The 14,376-nt window shown below is 38.9% G+C and overlaps 1 protein-coding gene across 1 annotated transcript; it reads right to left on the reverse strand.

Annotated features, from left to right (window-relative positions):
• Positions 1–299: 299 nt before the first annotated feature.
• On the reverse strand, positions 300–3,805 carry LOC115976984 (protein PGR). Its single transcript, XM_031098589.1, has 5 exons — positions 3,383–3,805; positions 3,162–3,275; positions 1,714–1,936; positions 783–1,031; positions 300–680 (listed from the first exon to the last, which is right to left on the reverse strand). The coding sequence occupies exons 1-5, from the start codon at positions 3,526–3,528 to the stop codon at positions 549–551; spliced, it is 864 nt and encodes a 287-aa protein (XP_030954449.1). The 5' UTR covers positions 3,529–3,805; the 3' UTR covers positions 300–548.
• Between the last annotated feature and the right edge of the window lie 10,571 nt (positions 3,806–14,376).

The raw sequence follows: 14,376 nt of genomic DNA on the forward strand, positions 1-14,376 counted from the left end.
TATGCGTAAGGGGTTGTTACTTGTTAGCTAGTGAAGATGGCATGACCATACAGTTATAAAGCTCCCCATAAAAAGAGCAAGGTTTGTAGAACCTCAATTCCGGCAGCAATAAGTTAAAAGTACTTGTTGCAGCCTTGCCTGCAACCTAACTTGCCCAGATATCAACGACTGCCGCATTATTATTAATATGAATGAGCAAGTATTTAAAGTATAAGCATGTACTTCGTGCTCTCCTAAGTGCAGAATGTAGCAACTAGCAAATATTCCCAGTTAGCATAGTTGCTTTCAAGGAGCAGAACTAAGAAACAAGAATTAGCAGAGGGATCCTAAGCATTATCATGTGTTAAGTCCAGGAAATTCTCCCAAGAGCATTGAACACCCAACTAATTGGTGTAAAGCTTCAATGGAACTTCATTCGACCAAAGATTTTCATCAGAATCAAGGTCTCAAAGGATACATTATGGTACAGCTGGTACATTTATCAACTGTGAAATACAAATTCAGGAACATAGGAACTCTAACAAAATCTTTTAAATATATAGATCATTTTAGAAAATATACGTGCAGGCTATGGAAGTCAGCAATGAGGTCAGCAATATTGACACAAGGTTCACCCCATTGTTGTCAAGAATGCTAAGTCCTGAAATCTTTTTCACTGTTGGCCCTGGTTTTCCCACAACCTGCATTGGACAAGAAGAAATTGCTAAGTGGAGCTTAAAATACCCAAGAATTATACGCATACTGAGCCGGTGGTAAATCTAGGGACAATGACTTAAATGTACCTTATTGCGAACAGTGCAGAACCCACTGAACTGCAGTGTTGCTCCCAAAAGAGAATCTATAAGACTTCCACCAAGTCCAGCCATAGCTGAAAGAGGTATTACCAATAGCTGCTTTACAGCTACATCATATGTGCACTTTGTTGTGAGAAATCCAAGGAGAACAAAAGTTAGTCCAATGACACTGCCTCCAGCTGCAGCTGCGAGGAGCCCTGCTTGTGTCACACCACCATTAGTTCCCTTCCGAACAGGCTGAAAACCAAACAGGACAGAATTAAGATCCATAATTTTATGTATTTAAGAAGCAAGTCTTCCTTTAGTCCATATGATTAAAGGCATAAGAAATTTTAAAAAGCATAAAAGTCACTTCTTATCACATAGCAACTATTTCAGAATTGGGGTTTTAAAATTGAGATACATGGATACATGGATGATTGCTTCAAATAATAGAAATAAAGTAATAATAAATAAGCCCTAAAAAGAGAAAAGAGAAAAAGTAAATGGGGTGGATGTAAAGAAAAACCGTCGTCATCATGACATAGACAAGATTTAATTATTATGAAACATAAACGTGTATATTATGTTCCACTCATAATAGAGCCAAAACTGCAAGCACAAGCCTAACATAACAAAATTGTGAGAAGTGAATCTTCTAGGACATAAGTGAGAGCTTTTAACCAGATTAAGTTGAACAGGTAAAAATAACGGAACAAGTCCATAACCTAAGTTGCATAAGAGGGATGACAAAAACTACTCAAAGCTACTTCCTAGCTGTAATGGCTGCATTTGGTAGCCATAGCAGATAATTGGATATTATTTCTTCTGACATCTAACTACAGGTACTCCACACATGTTTCTGTGCACAGAAATGGGAGAATGCCACAAAAATAGAAAAACTAATACAGATAATCTTTTGAAGCAAGAGAGTATTAACCTTGAAGGTTGTAATTAGGCGAGGTTGTGCTTCACTAAGTACCCCAATCTCGGAAGACCAAGTGTCTCCATTACAGCAGCAATAGTGACCAATAATGCCACCAATGAGAGATGTAATCAGACTTGAGTCTTTTGAGTCCAAACATTTGTCCTGCCATCCGGCCAATTTCCATACAATCACAGCCAAAATTGCAGCAATGCCACTATTGAACAGAACTTGTATCCTGAAAAGAACACGGAACAAGCTTATCAAAGAGAGAATCAACAATTTCGTGCTTAGCCATTCTAGATGCTTCACAGAGGTACATTGTGCATAAGCACATATACATGCTGGTCCTATTCATTTTCATCTTTACAATATCACTGTGTTCAGGATTATGAAACGACCATTCACATTTATTTTTAATCAACAACTTGTTCAATAATCATGTGATCTATTCTAATCACTTAATGAGTTCTATTTTTTATTTTTTTAAGTAATCACTTAACGAGCTATGTGTTTAAAATACACGTAAATGGTCATCTGATTGCCACATGCTGAGCGGAGATTCCTCTAAACTAATTTAGAGAAAACCATTGTCTATATCTACTTTACATTTCTGGGCATGAGCAATTTGTTATGATTCTTTTACAACTAGTATCCTACGGAAAATTATTGAATATTCCGGGAGTACCATAAATGCGTACTCCTTCCTCTCACATGAATTGTGGGTCCTACCATAAATTTAATTAGTGGAACACACAATTATGTAAGAGGAGAGAATACGCATTTATGATACTCTGAGAGTACCCAATAATTACCCATATCCTACCAAGAACTATAAAGAACAAGTTGACTTCACATCAAAATGTGAAACATGCAAGGTTTAATTAAAGAAGTAGATGGCCAGCCTCCAATATGAACTGTCTAATTAATTAGTGTTATAAAACGGTGAGGTCCAACAGAATCAAACATTTTTCATGAAGAGGGCCCAATAAAAAGAGAAAAACTCACAATCATATATCAAATATAATTGACTCTCAAAAAAAAAAAATTATCAAATATAATTAATAGCATATAACTCCACAATATTCAAACAAAATTGAACTTCAGAAACACAGACACGAGCACAGAACAAGGTAACACAACAATTCTTAAAAAAATTAAGGCATAACAAGGTGGGATAGGATAATTAATTAGTATCATTGGATATATATTTTTTATTTATAGGCATATTTTAGATTTACTTTAAAATTTCAAAATAAATAACAATTATTAAAATCTCTTGAAACATAGCTAAAATCAAAAGTTTTATTTTCCTCCCAACGAGCAAAGAACAGGCCGCAGGAGTGTCACAGGGTGTCCGTGTCGGACACGCCGTGATATTTTGGAGAGTCAACGCTTCTATAAACTAATTAAAAAAACAAAAACAAAAACAACAACGGAGAATTGAAGATTGTTATTGATACCAATTTCTTTGGCCACCTTCTTTGAAATCAGCATCGACGCGTCGTTTTTTCTCTTCGCCAACCTTGGTCAGCTTAGACGAAGAAAAAAAGAACACAAGCAGCAAAGCTCCGTACCTTTTTTATAAAATAAAATAAAAACATTTTCTTAGGAAACAAACAGAATCTAAACTGTATTATTAAAAATAAAAAGGGAAAACTAGAATGAAAAGAAAAAGGCTGACCTGTATCCGACAGCAATGTGAAGGGTCATAACAATGAAACCAGCAAGAGCTCCGGAAAGGTCAAGGGATTTTCTTCGGTAAGCTCTAATTGCAATTAAGGAGGAGATTAACGCTGCGATTAAAGGTTGAATCATGATTTTTTCCATTTTTGCCCCTGTAGTATTGGATGGGTAATGTTTTTTTTTTTTTAAGGTTGGTTTTTTTTTGTTCAGTTTTTTCAGTTCTTAGTTCTCAAAGCATAATCGAATGTGGGAAATGAAGGTGGTTAGGTTAAGGTTAGGGTTAAGGTAGCAGAATTTATAAGAGAGAAGTCGATGATGTAATATGATATGTTGTGAACTTTTCCGGCTTTTTTTAGTGAGTAGTGAGTTTTGACTTTCTTGAAGATGATGACATTTTACACTGTTGGAAAATGCTAAAAGCCTAAAAGATGTGTGCGTGATTGCTTCTTTATTTTTATTTATTTATTTTTTCTTTTTCTGTTGAACAAAGTTCCTCTTCAAAACTTTCTTGAAAATGACAATATTTTATACTATTGGAAAATGCTAAAAGCCTAAAAGATGCGTGCGTGACTGCTTCTTTCTTTTTCTTTTTCTTGAATAAAATTTCTTTCCAAACTAATTAGTGATAAACTTTTCAAACATCTCATATATATATATTTTTTTTGTGAATTTTGAAAATCTAACTGTTGAATTTCATGTTCCTTATGTTCTTAGCATGCATATCAAATTTCGTTCAAATTGGATATTATTTACTATTCGATCAATAAACTTATTTTTTATACACAATTTTAAATCATAAAAATTTGAAATTTTAACATTTGTTTGATGAGATAGCAATTAATCTTTAATCTTCTTAAAATTTTACATGCATGAAAAATATAATAAGAATATGTAATCTAACAGTTAGATTTTCAAAATTTATACTCAATATAGAGATATATGAGGAGTTTGTAGAGTTTCTCTCCAAACTAGTTTGGGGAGAAACTTTGTTCTTTTTTTTTTTTTTTCTCTTTTTTGCTACTATTTCCTATCAGATCGTGGCATTAACCAATGTGCGGCATGCAAGATCGTGTCCTTCATACTTTATATAAAGGGTCTAGTTAATGTGTACCCATAGAGTATACATTAATCATCAATTTTGAGAAAACTTTTACGAGAAATTGAAAAACTTGTAAAAACAATTATTTACTTTTTCGTTTTTTCATAAAAAATTTCCTAAATTGGTTTACTATTGTGTACCCTAAGGGCACACATTAGTAAATCCTTTATATAAATTTGGAGTATCCAAAAAGAATTATTAATTTATTAAAAGATGATTAAAGCGAGTGGATGAAAATGAAATGAAATCTATTGGGCATAATTTCAAATCTCAACTTTTCTAAAAAGGAATTGGGAAAAGGTTACACCATGCCTAAAGGTACTGCCTTATAAATTTTTTATAGAAAAATAAAAAAATTATTAATTTTTTCAACAAATTTTTATATTTCTTATAAAAGTGGTATTAAAATTTGTTCAAAATAGTTTATTAACAAATTTTCCAATGGTACCTATTAACTATTGTACCCAACCCAAAGAAATTATTGTAATGAGCACCTAACTAATAAGTCTACTTGTAGCTCAACTAATTAGTATCTTTTAGTATTTCTAATAGAGACATTCAATATTTAAATCTCCCCACCCCAACTATTAAATTATTAAAAATATAAATAAGTCTACTAGTCTAGTCTAGTAAGGAATAAAATTTTATAGTTTCTTTTTCATAATTTTTTTTTTAATACAAGGTAGAATTTCTATTCTAGCCTAATTTAAGTATATATGTGTGTGAAGCTCCTTCTTGGATACTTGAATCTCAGTTTTTACCCCCTCACACCCCACAAGTATTTATACTTGTGGAGTAACCACCGCACCAAGGGTGCGCGGTGGTTTTTTCATAATTTTTGAAGTCACTTGTAATTGCAGAGCAATAAATGTGATGTTACTAGTGAATTCGTGTGAACATGGAGAGAGAATTTGAACCTAAATGTCTTTGTTGAAATACTAGGAGTCATGAAGTGCTAACTATTTGAGTTACAAGACTCTAAGAGCATCTCCAATAGCTTCAGAAAATTTTTGTACTGTTTGGAGAATGAACAATGACATTTAGTTTTTACCCACCCACTTTTTCAAATATACTTCCAACAGATTCTCTATCTCATTTAAATATTATTTCTTCATTCATTGTTTATTCTTTTTTTAATCATCATTTATTCTTTTTTTAACAACTATATTTTTCAATGAGAAATGTTATGTTCACAACATTTTACGTAATACTTTCACAACAAAATTTATATGGAAAGTTGTTACTAGTTCTAATTTGAACCCACCACTGAAATTATTTTTTTACTCGCCAATATTAATTAATAACAATCTGTTACTTATAATTTATTATGAAAATATTGTGGTAATATTTTTTAATTAGGATTTTTTTTTATATTATTTTTCTTCCAACCATTTCATTTTCATCCACGTTTCCTTTCATTTTTTCTTTTTTTTTTTCTTGTTTTTCTCCTCCACACAAGTGTCCAGCCCCCTTCTTTTTATATTCTTTTTCACCTCATCAAGTACATTTCAGCATCTCTTTGCTTCACATGAGAGAGAGAGAGAGAGAGAGAGAGAGAGAGAGAGAGAGAGACTTGTCGTCCTCCAACCGTTGCTCCAGCTTCTCCAACGCCGCTCCAGCATCTCCACTGCCGCTGGGTCAGATCGGCTTGTTCTTTCTTTTCTTTTTCTTTTTTTTCTTTTTTCATATTTGCTTGTTCTGATTCAACTTTATTTTAAGAATTGGATTTTGTTTTGTGTTTGGATTAATTCTTTTGCTCATGAACAAGTCTCTCTCTTTTCTCTTTTCTCTTTTTTTTTTTTTTTTTTTTTTTTTTTCTGATTTCATTTGGTTTATGAGAAAAAAAGAAGCAACAGCAACAGAGTGAATGAGAGAATGAGAGAAAAAAAAAAAAAAGCAAGAAGCAACGGAGAGAATGAAAGAGAAAAAGAAATTTGGAGGAGAGAGAAAGAATTAATATAATAAGTAGTTGTTCTAATATTTTATTCAAGAAATTCAATAGCTAATGAACAGTAGCCCATCAGGTCTGATGGGCTATTGTTCATTAGCAAAAAAAAAAATGAGGAATAGAGAAGTTGTTGGAGCATGAACAGTAGAGATTTGGAGCAAATCTTCTCTATATTTTGGCTATCATTGACTGTTGGAGATGCTCTAACTTATGTGAAAGTAATATTGTATTAATCACAACTTGTCATTTTAATAGTGATTATAATGGGCTAGACCTAGGATAGGGTCAAATCAAAGGTGCACTGTCTTACCTCGTTCCCTATTTGTGCTAGAAAAATTTTGCAAAAAGTAAAGGGTGAAGTAGGTTACAAATATTTTGTTATCCATAATGAGACGATTTTAACATTAAAAAGAATAAGTGGTCATATGAGTGCTAAGAAACTGATAAATAAAAAATAAAAACTGAGTGTTTTGACTTTTGATGTTAAGAAAATACGCATAAAAATATTAAATTATATATAAATAATTTAAACATATTTTTTGTTATTCTATATATTTGGAGTAGGGTGGGGTAAGACAAAGAGGGGCAATAAAACCTGTAAGGACTCAATTTGTAACGACCCAAAATGATATTGGGTTCGCACGTAAAAAAGCCCAAACAATATCATTTGTAGAGCGTGGATTTGAAAGGCTAGGCCTTGGTCACCAGACGGTGGTTAGTCGTGGTATTCATACAGAATTAAACCGTGTTCGCTCGAGGAGTCTTTCTCCTTGAGGCGGTCTGGGAGGCTCTAGTTCTTGGCATTTTTTCTCAGCCCCCCCCCCTTTTTGGCGCATCAGTCTTCACATTATATAACTCTTCTTGGCTGATCCTGGCCCTCCACCTGTTGATCAGGCAGGTGCCCATTCAAGTATCTGTCTCATCAACCGCCTCCCCTTACTTTTTGTTAGTTACAATAACCGAAGCCACACTGTTCAGGCGTCTTTTCTCATTAATATGGTTAGGACGTTTATGGATGCATTCAATGCGGAGGGGACGTATATACCTTGAACCACCTCCACACCGTACCCCCACGTGGGTCCCATTCTACTCGTCTCTTCTCCTGGGGGCCTTTTGGAGACTGCGTTTGATGATATGTCACTCTTCCCTTCGAAGTCTTGGGATGCCGAGGACAGGGCCATCCTCGGCTGCGTCTCTAGGCTATTTGGTCTTTTCCTACTCGTCCTCGGCAACTACCCTCCTCAGCACAGGCCCTAGGCCCTAGTGGAAAGCGGGCCGGGTCGTAAGTTCTCTGGCCCTACAATAGCCCCTCAAAATCCTGCTATCCGGCTCCTCGGACGGATAAGAGGGTTTTGATGACATCAGACGTCTGTCAATGCTTGTCACCTATCGGTTCCCGAGACTTTTTGCTTGCCCGAGACACGTTCTTAGAGCCTTTGGAAGGTGACATGTGTCCTCATTAAATACGGGCGGCTCTGTGCTTCCCACGTTCAACGGCGTGATGGAGATCTAACGGTGGAGATTTCCTTGCCTTTATGGGCGGGAAAATTCGTGCAGTTACTTTTGATGGGAGGCATAAATAATTTTTGGAACTGATTTGTCTCTTTAGTTTTGCACTTAAGAGTTCTAGCGCACATACCCTAGGTTCAACTGAATTTTTGTCCAAACTCAAGTTTATCTCCAGCACCAAAAAGCCTGTCCGAGGCACCTTTCCTCTTTTTTGTAAGTTCTCTGCCTCCATTAACTCGTGCTTTTTCCTTTCTGGATTTATTTTTCTCTTGTCCCTCTCCTTCTCACATAGTTAGTTGAGTCTGTTTAGTAGTTCTTAAAGATGGTTAAAATGAGACTGAGGAAATTGGTTGAGACCGAAGAGGTGATGGAAAAGTTCATCGTTGATTATAGAATTCCCCCCAACGTGAGTTTGAGGCATTGTAAGATGGGGGAGTGGCATATTCTGAGAAATATGGGCGATGTGGTAATTCCTGTTATCGCCTTCGTAGAGGGGGGTATGAGAATCCCCATGGGGCCAGTAATGAAGAATTACCTTAGGCATTTCCAGTTAGCTCCCACCTAGTGCGCCGCCAATATGTTTAGGATTCTGGGTTGTGTGGATGCCCTAAATGAGAAAATGGGGCTAAGACTAACCCATCATGACATGAATTGGTGCTACAATCTCCAAAAATTAAAGGGCAAAATCTATTATATGAAGACCAGAGACGAAAGGGTTCGGCTAATTCAGTGCCTCCCCGACTCCAGTAAGGGGTTGAACAAAGACTTTCTTATTGTATCTAGGGAATGGCACGATAGCGTTCCATGCCCAATGGTGGAGGGAGAACCAGGTGGGGTATAAAGAGTGGAAGGGCGCTGATCCTTTGCACCATTTTAATTTGACGTGGTTCGGTTACTAACCATGTGCATGTCTTTTTCTTGCAAATCCCAACGCCTTTCATCGGCACTTTCACCTAGTTAACCGGGTGGACTTGGAGACTGTTCTTCAGGCGGCAGTTTTTGTAAATGACAATGATGGTCAAGTCAGAGCCGCTCACAAAATCTTAGGGTACGCTCCCCTTCAAAAGTCGTTCGCCGACCCAAAGCACGTGATTAGCGCTAACCATCCTCGGTTTCCAAAAATTACCATAGTTGAACAAGGGTTTTTGATCTCCGAAGGATCTCCTGTCCCAGTAGGCATCCCATTGGTGGGCTCTTCGTCGCTTCATCGCGCAACGGAGGACGAAGATAATTTGGATCCGTCCGAGGAGGGTTCTGGGGTATTTGATCAAGCCGACCCATCCGAGAATCCTTCTGGCGATCTAAGGGACCTAGACTTGTCCGAAACGGAGCTATTGTCAGTGGGTACATCCTCCCGAGCCGAGATGGGACTTAAGAGAAAGCCCTCACCAGCTTACTCGACCTCCTCGAGGGTCAACCGGGGAAGGGTGCGCAAGGAACACTGCAGTCCAGTGTTCCATCTCCACCACCTCAGCCCCAGACCATCCAAACCAGGTCATCCTCCACCAAGTCGCAGCCACAATCTCCCCGCCCCAAACTTCCTGCTCCTCCTCAAACAGCTCTGCCTCCTTGGCTGGAGCCCACCGACTCAAAGAGAAAGAGGAGTCCCAAGGGTAAAAAGCCCATGGACGGGGGAAAATCTCAATCTTCTAAGGAGAGGGATGAAGCCCCGCGTGTGAAATAATTAAAGATTGAGCACCAAAGCAAGGGTAAAGAGACCGAAACCCCATCCGCCCAAAGAAAGGGGAAGGGGATCGAAGCCCAATCCTTGCCAAGCGTCTGGCTTCCCGCCCCAATGCTCCACGGGGGGCCACTACTGGAAACCGCGTCCATGAGGGACCTTGGAGATGGCGAGGGCGGTTATGTGGCCGACGCATTAGGGAGAACCATGCTACTTCCCACCGACGTGGATGAGTTAAAGAAAATGAGGATGCAGGAGGTTTTCCTCAGTATGAAGAGGTACTTGGGCATGGTAAGGCTCTTGAAACCTAAAACTTTATTAACTCTTGCTCCTGGTCTGTCACTCACAATGTATTTATCTCACTTGACAGGCTCTCCAGGCCACCTATAGGATGGAGGAGGAAGTTAACAAGCAGAGTAAGGCCGCCGAGAATGAACGCTCCAAACGCATAGACTCCGTGCGGACTCTCAAAGCTTCCGAGGACGACCTTGTAAAGGCTAAGGAAACTTTAAAGTAGGCTATCCGAGAGAGGGATAGCGCCTCGGCAGGTTTAGATGGCGCCCAAAAACAGGCCGAGGAACAGACAAAACGTCTACTCGAAGCCGAGGATCAGTTGCAAATAGCCAAGGAGCAGATTAGTGATTTGAAGAAAAGACTGATCTTGGCAGAGAATGCTAAAGGTGTGGCGGAGTATGCCCGGGACGAAACTGTGAGGGCCAAGCAGGAGGCTGAGTTTGCCAGAAACGAGGCCGAAGTTGCTAGGGACAAGGCCGAGGATGAGGGTTACAATACGGGGGTAGCTGAAACCCAAGCCTCCCTTAAAGCCCAAATTCCCGGAGTGTGCAAGCTATACTGCTCCCAGATTTGGGAAGAGGCCTTAAAGCGAGTTGGGGTGGATGCTTCGTCTGATTTGTGGAAAACGGAGAGCATATTTTACCCTCCAGCCATCCGTGAGGCCGCCTCCGCCAGCTCCGAGGTTATGAGCGATCAACACGAGGCAGGGGTTACTCAGTCAGAAGCTGCACAGATCAGCGTCCCTCCTGGCGAGTCGCTTAAAGGGGGAGAGCTTCAAGATGTGATAGAAGCACCTGAAAGTATGGATCCCGAGGTACCCAAAGAGGATGCCGAGCCGATGGTCAGCGCTCAGATCCCTGATGCCGACGAGCCAGCCATCCTTGCCCAGCCTCTGCAGGCAATTCCCCTCGCTGAGGTCCCCAAAAGTACCGACACCAATCCTGCTCAGCCTTCCCCAGAAGGGACTGTCCTCCAGGGCATCGAAACTAGTCCTGTTCTGCCTTCCCAAGATGTGGCCAACACAGAATTGAAGAAGTAGAAACCCCGGCCAGCCTCCATATTTGTTTTTAGTTTAATGATTGACTAGTTTCCCTTTTATTTTGAAAATTTTATAATTTGCTTGTAGCTGAACCTGTTGAACACATATATGAAATTCTTTTCTTCCTCTTTCCTTTTGATTACATGTCAGTTGCCCTCGTCGATACTTACTATTGTTACGGACCTTATGATTTTTGAACTAGTTATCTTAATAAGTATAAATAGTTATGCATGCGATATATTTAGAATCATGTTTCTGAATGTTAGCTTACCCGCACCCATAGGGCATTGAACTCGCGTCTGAACCTCCTTCAATGGAGATATAGGCATCATTCGAGATGTCCCGTGTGTTGTTAGGTCCAACTTAGTATCCAGATTTCCTTTAAGTAGTTGGTTTCCCCATAGGTTTGAGTCCGAGGACCATGCAATACCTTGGTTCTGTCCAAAACTTGATCTTTAAGTAGTTGGTTTCCCCATAAGTTTGAGTCCGAGGACCATGCAATACCTTGGTTCTGTCCAAAACTTGATCTTTAAGTAGTTGGTTTCCCCATAGGTTTGAGTCCGAGGACCATGCAATACCTTGGTTCTGTCCAAAACTTAATTTTTAAGCAGTTGGTTTCCCCATAGGTTTGAGTCCGAGGACCATGCAATACCTTGGTTCTGTTCAAAACTTAGTTTTTAAGTAGTTGGTTTCCCCATAGATTTGAGTCCGAGGACCATGCAATACCTTGGTTCTGTCCAAAACTTAGTTTTTAAGTAATTGGTTTCCCCACAAGTTTGAGTCCGAGGACCATGCAATATGTCAAAAACTTGATTTTTAAGTAGTTGGTTTCCCCATAGGTTTGAGTTTGAGGACCATGCAATACCTTGGTTCTGTCCAAAACTTAATTTTTAAGTCGTTGGTTTCCCCATAGGTTTGAGTCCGAGGACCATGCAATACCTTGGTTCTGTCCAAAACTTAATTTTTAAGTAGTTGGTTTCCCCATAAGTTTTAGTCCGAGGACCATGCAATACCTTCGTTCTGTCCAAAACTTAGTTTTTAAGTAGTTGGGGGATATTAGCCCTTCGGCCAAGGTGTGGGACATTGGTTTGGGGGGATTAGCTCCTTGGCGAAGCCCCTAAAACCATCCGCACTACTGACGCTTCGAAGCGTAGCCCCTATGGAAGAAACGTAGCCCCTATTGGAACTTTATGTTAGGACACTACAACAGGTTGTTGGAAATGATGGGGGACTTTCTCAACCCACCGCCTGTGCCAACACGTAAGCCTTCCCACAGACGGCGCCAATTGTAAGGACTCAATTTGTAATGACCCAAAATGATATTGAGTTCGCACGTAAAAAGGCCCAAACAATATCATTTGTAGAGCGTGGGTTTGAAAGGCTAGGCCTTGGTCACCAGACGGTGGTTAGTCGTGGTGTTCATACAGAATTAAACCGTGTTCGCTCGAGGAGTCTTTCTCCTTGAGGCGATCTGGGAGGCTTTAGTTCTTGGCCTTTTTTCCCAGCCCCCCCCCCTTTTTGGCGCATCAGTCTTCACATTATATAACCCTTCTTGGCAGATCCTGGCCCTCCACCTGTTGATCAGGCAGGTGCCCATTCAAGTATCTGTCCCATCAGCCGCCTCCCCTTACTTTTTGTTAGTTGCAATAACCGAAACCACACTGTTCAGGTGTCTTTTCTCATTAATATGGTTAGGACGTTTGTGGACGCATTCAATGCGGAGGGGACATATTTACCTTGAACCACCCACACACCGTACCCCCACGTGGGTCCCATTCTACTCGCCTTTTCTCTTGGGGGCCTTTTGGAGACTGCCTTTGATGATATGTCACTCTTCCTTTCGAAGTCTTGGGATGCCGAGGACAGGGCCATCCTCGGCTGCGTCTCTAGGCTATTTGGTCTTTTCCTACTCGTCCTCGGCAACTACCCTCCTCGGCACGGGCCCTGGGCCCTAGTGGAAAGCGGGTCGGGTCGTAAGTTCTCTGGCCCCACAAAACCTATTCTTGTTCCATAATATTTTCAGGTTAGAGAAAACCATATTAGGTAGAGTGAATTTTTGTCTCAATATTGCTCGCAATTAAGGTTTTTTTTTTTTTTAAGAGAGAGTTTCAACTTGTGGCGTCCGCTCTTGATTATACCTCTTTTATCATTAGATCAAGACACCAATTGGTTTTTTGTTGTAGGTGGGGATTGAATCTCAGATCTCTTATTCAACCATCAAAGATTTTACTAATTAAACTAACTGGAACTCACATGCTCGCAATTAAGTTAATTGTTCATTCCCACTAAAAATGTTTCTTGTACGAAATGGTAAATTCACCTATTATGTTAAATTTTCTTATGAATTGCACGAGTTATAGACTTTTTCTTTTTCTTTTTTCTTTTTTTCTTACATTTGCAACCAAACTTACAACTTTTATATACCTTTGGGAGTTAGGAAGATGATAAAATCTCTTTAATTTTCGTATTACATGTGCAACCAAACTTGATAGCTTTTATAAACCTTTTGGAGTTTAGGAAGATGACAAAATCTCTTTAATTTTCGTATTACATGTGCAACCAAACTTGATAGCTTTTATAAACCTTTTGGAGTTTAGGAAGATGACAAAATCTCTTTAATTTTCGTTTTACATGTGCAACAACTTGACAGCTTCGTGGGCATATGTGTGTCCATCAACTTCCAAGAAAATTTTTCCAATGTAGTTATTCCATTTACTTCCCTCCCGTCTGTGTCCTTTTTACAGGAAATTAATTTTAGTCATTTCGTCAAATTCTAAAATTCATTTTCTAAAAATAAAATACCAGTATTTCAAAATTTTCCAACTTTCCTAACCTTTCCTGCATTTTCTCAACAATCAAACAGGGAGACATCGAAGTATGAATTCTTTATCTTTATTTTCCTTCAATTCTCATACCAATGATTCAATGAAAAATATAAAATTCAATACCTTTGACTTTTCTTTAATTTTCCTAAATTTTCTCAATGAAACCAAACTACACATTTTAGTTTGGATAAAAATGCATTTAGATCCTCCTAAACTTTAGTTTTACATGTGAAATGAAATGGATCCTCCCATCTCACTGCCGTTCAAAAACTAAACGACCGAAATACGTGACATCCACGTGGGACTGATAAAGAGATTGCTTTCTTTACAACTGGGAGAAACACTGATACCACACCAGGTCATCTGTTTCATGTGTTTCATGCTTTTTTTTTTTTTTTTTTTGGTTACATGTGTTTCATGCTGCAAATATGAAACCAGAACTTTCATGCGCGGGTGTTTCATGCTGCAAATATGAAACCAGAACTTTTATGCGCAGGGCTTGTATTTGCAGCATGAAACACATGATATTCATTTTTTTTTGGTCCATGCCCAATAAGGATAGATACGACAGTCATTTCTGTATGATTGATAAGAAAC

This window comes from Quercus lobata, chromosome 2 (genome assembly GCF_001633185.2).
Source record: "Quercus lobata isolate SW786 chromosome 2, ValleyOak3.0 Primary Assembly, whole genome shotgun sequence".
Classification (NCBI taxonomy): Eukaryota; Viridiplantae; Streptophyta; class Magnoliopsida; order Fagales; family Fagaceae; genus Quercus; species Quercus lobata.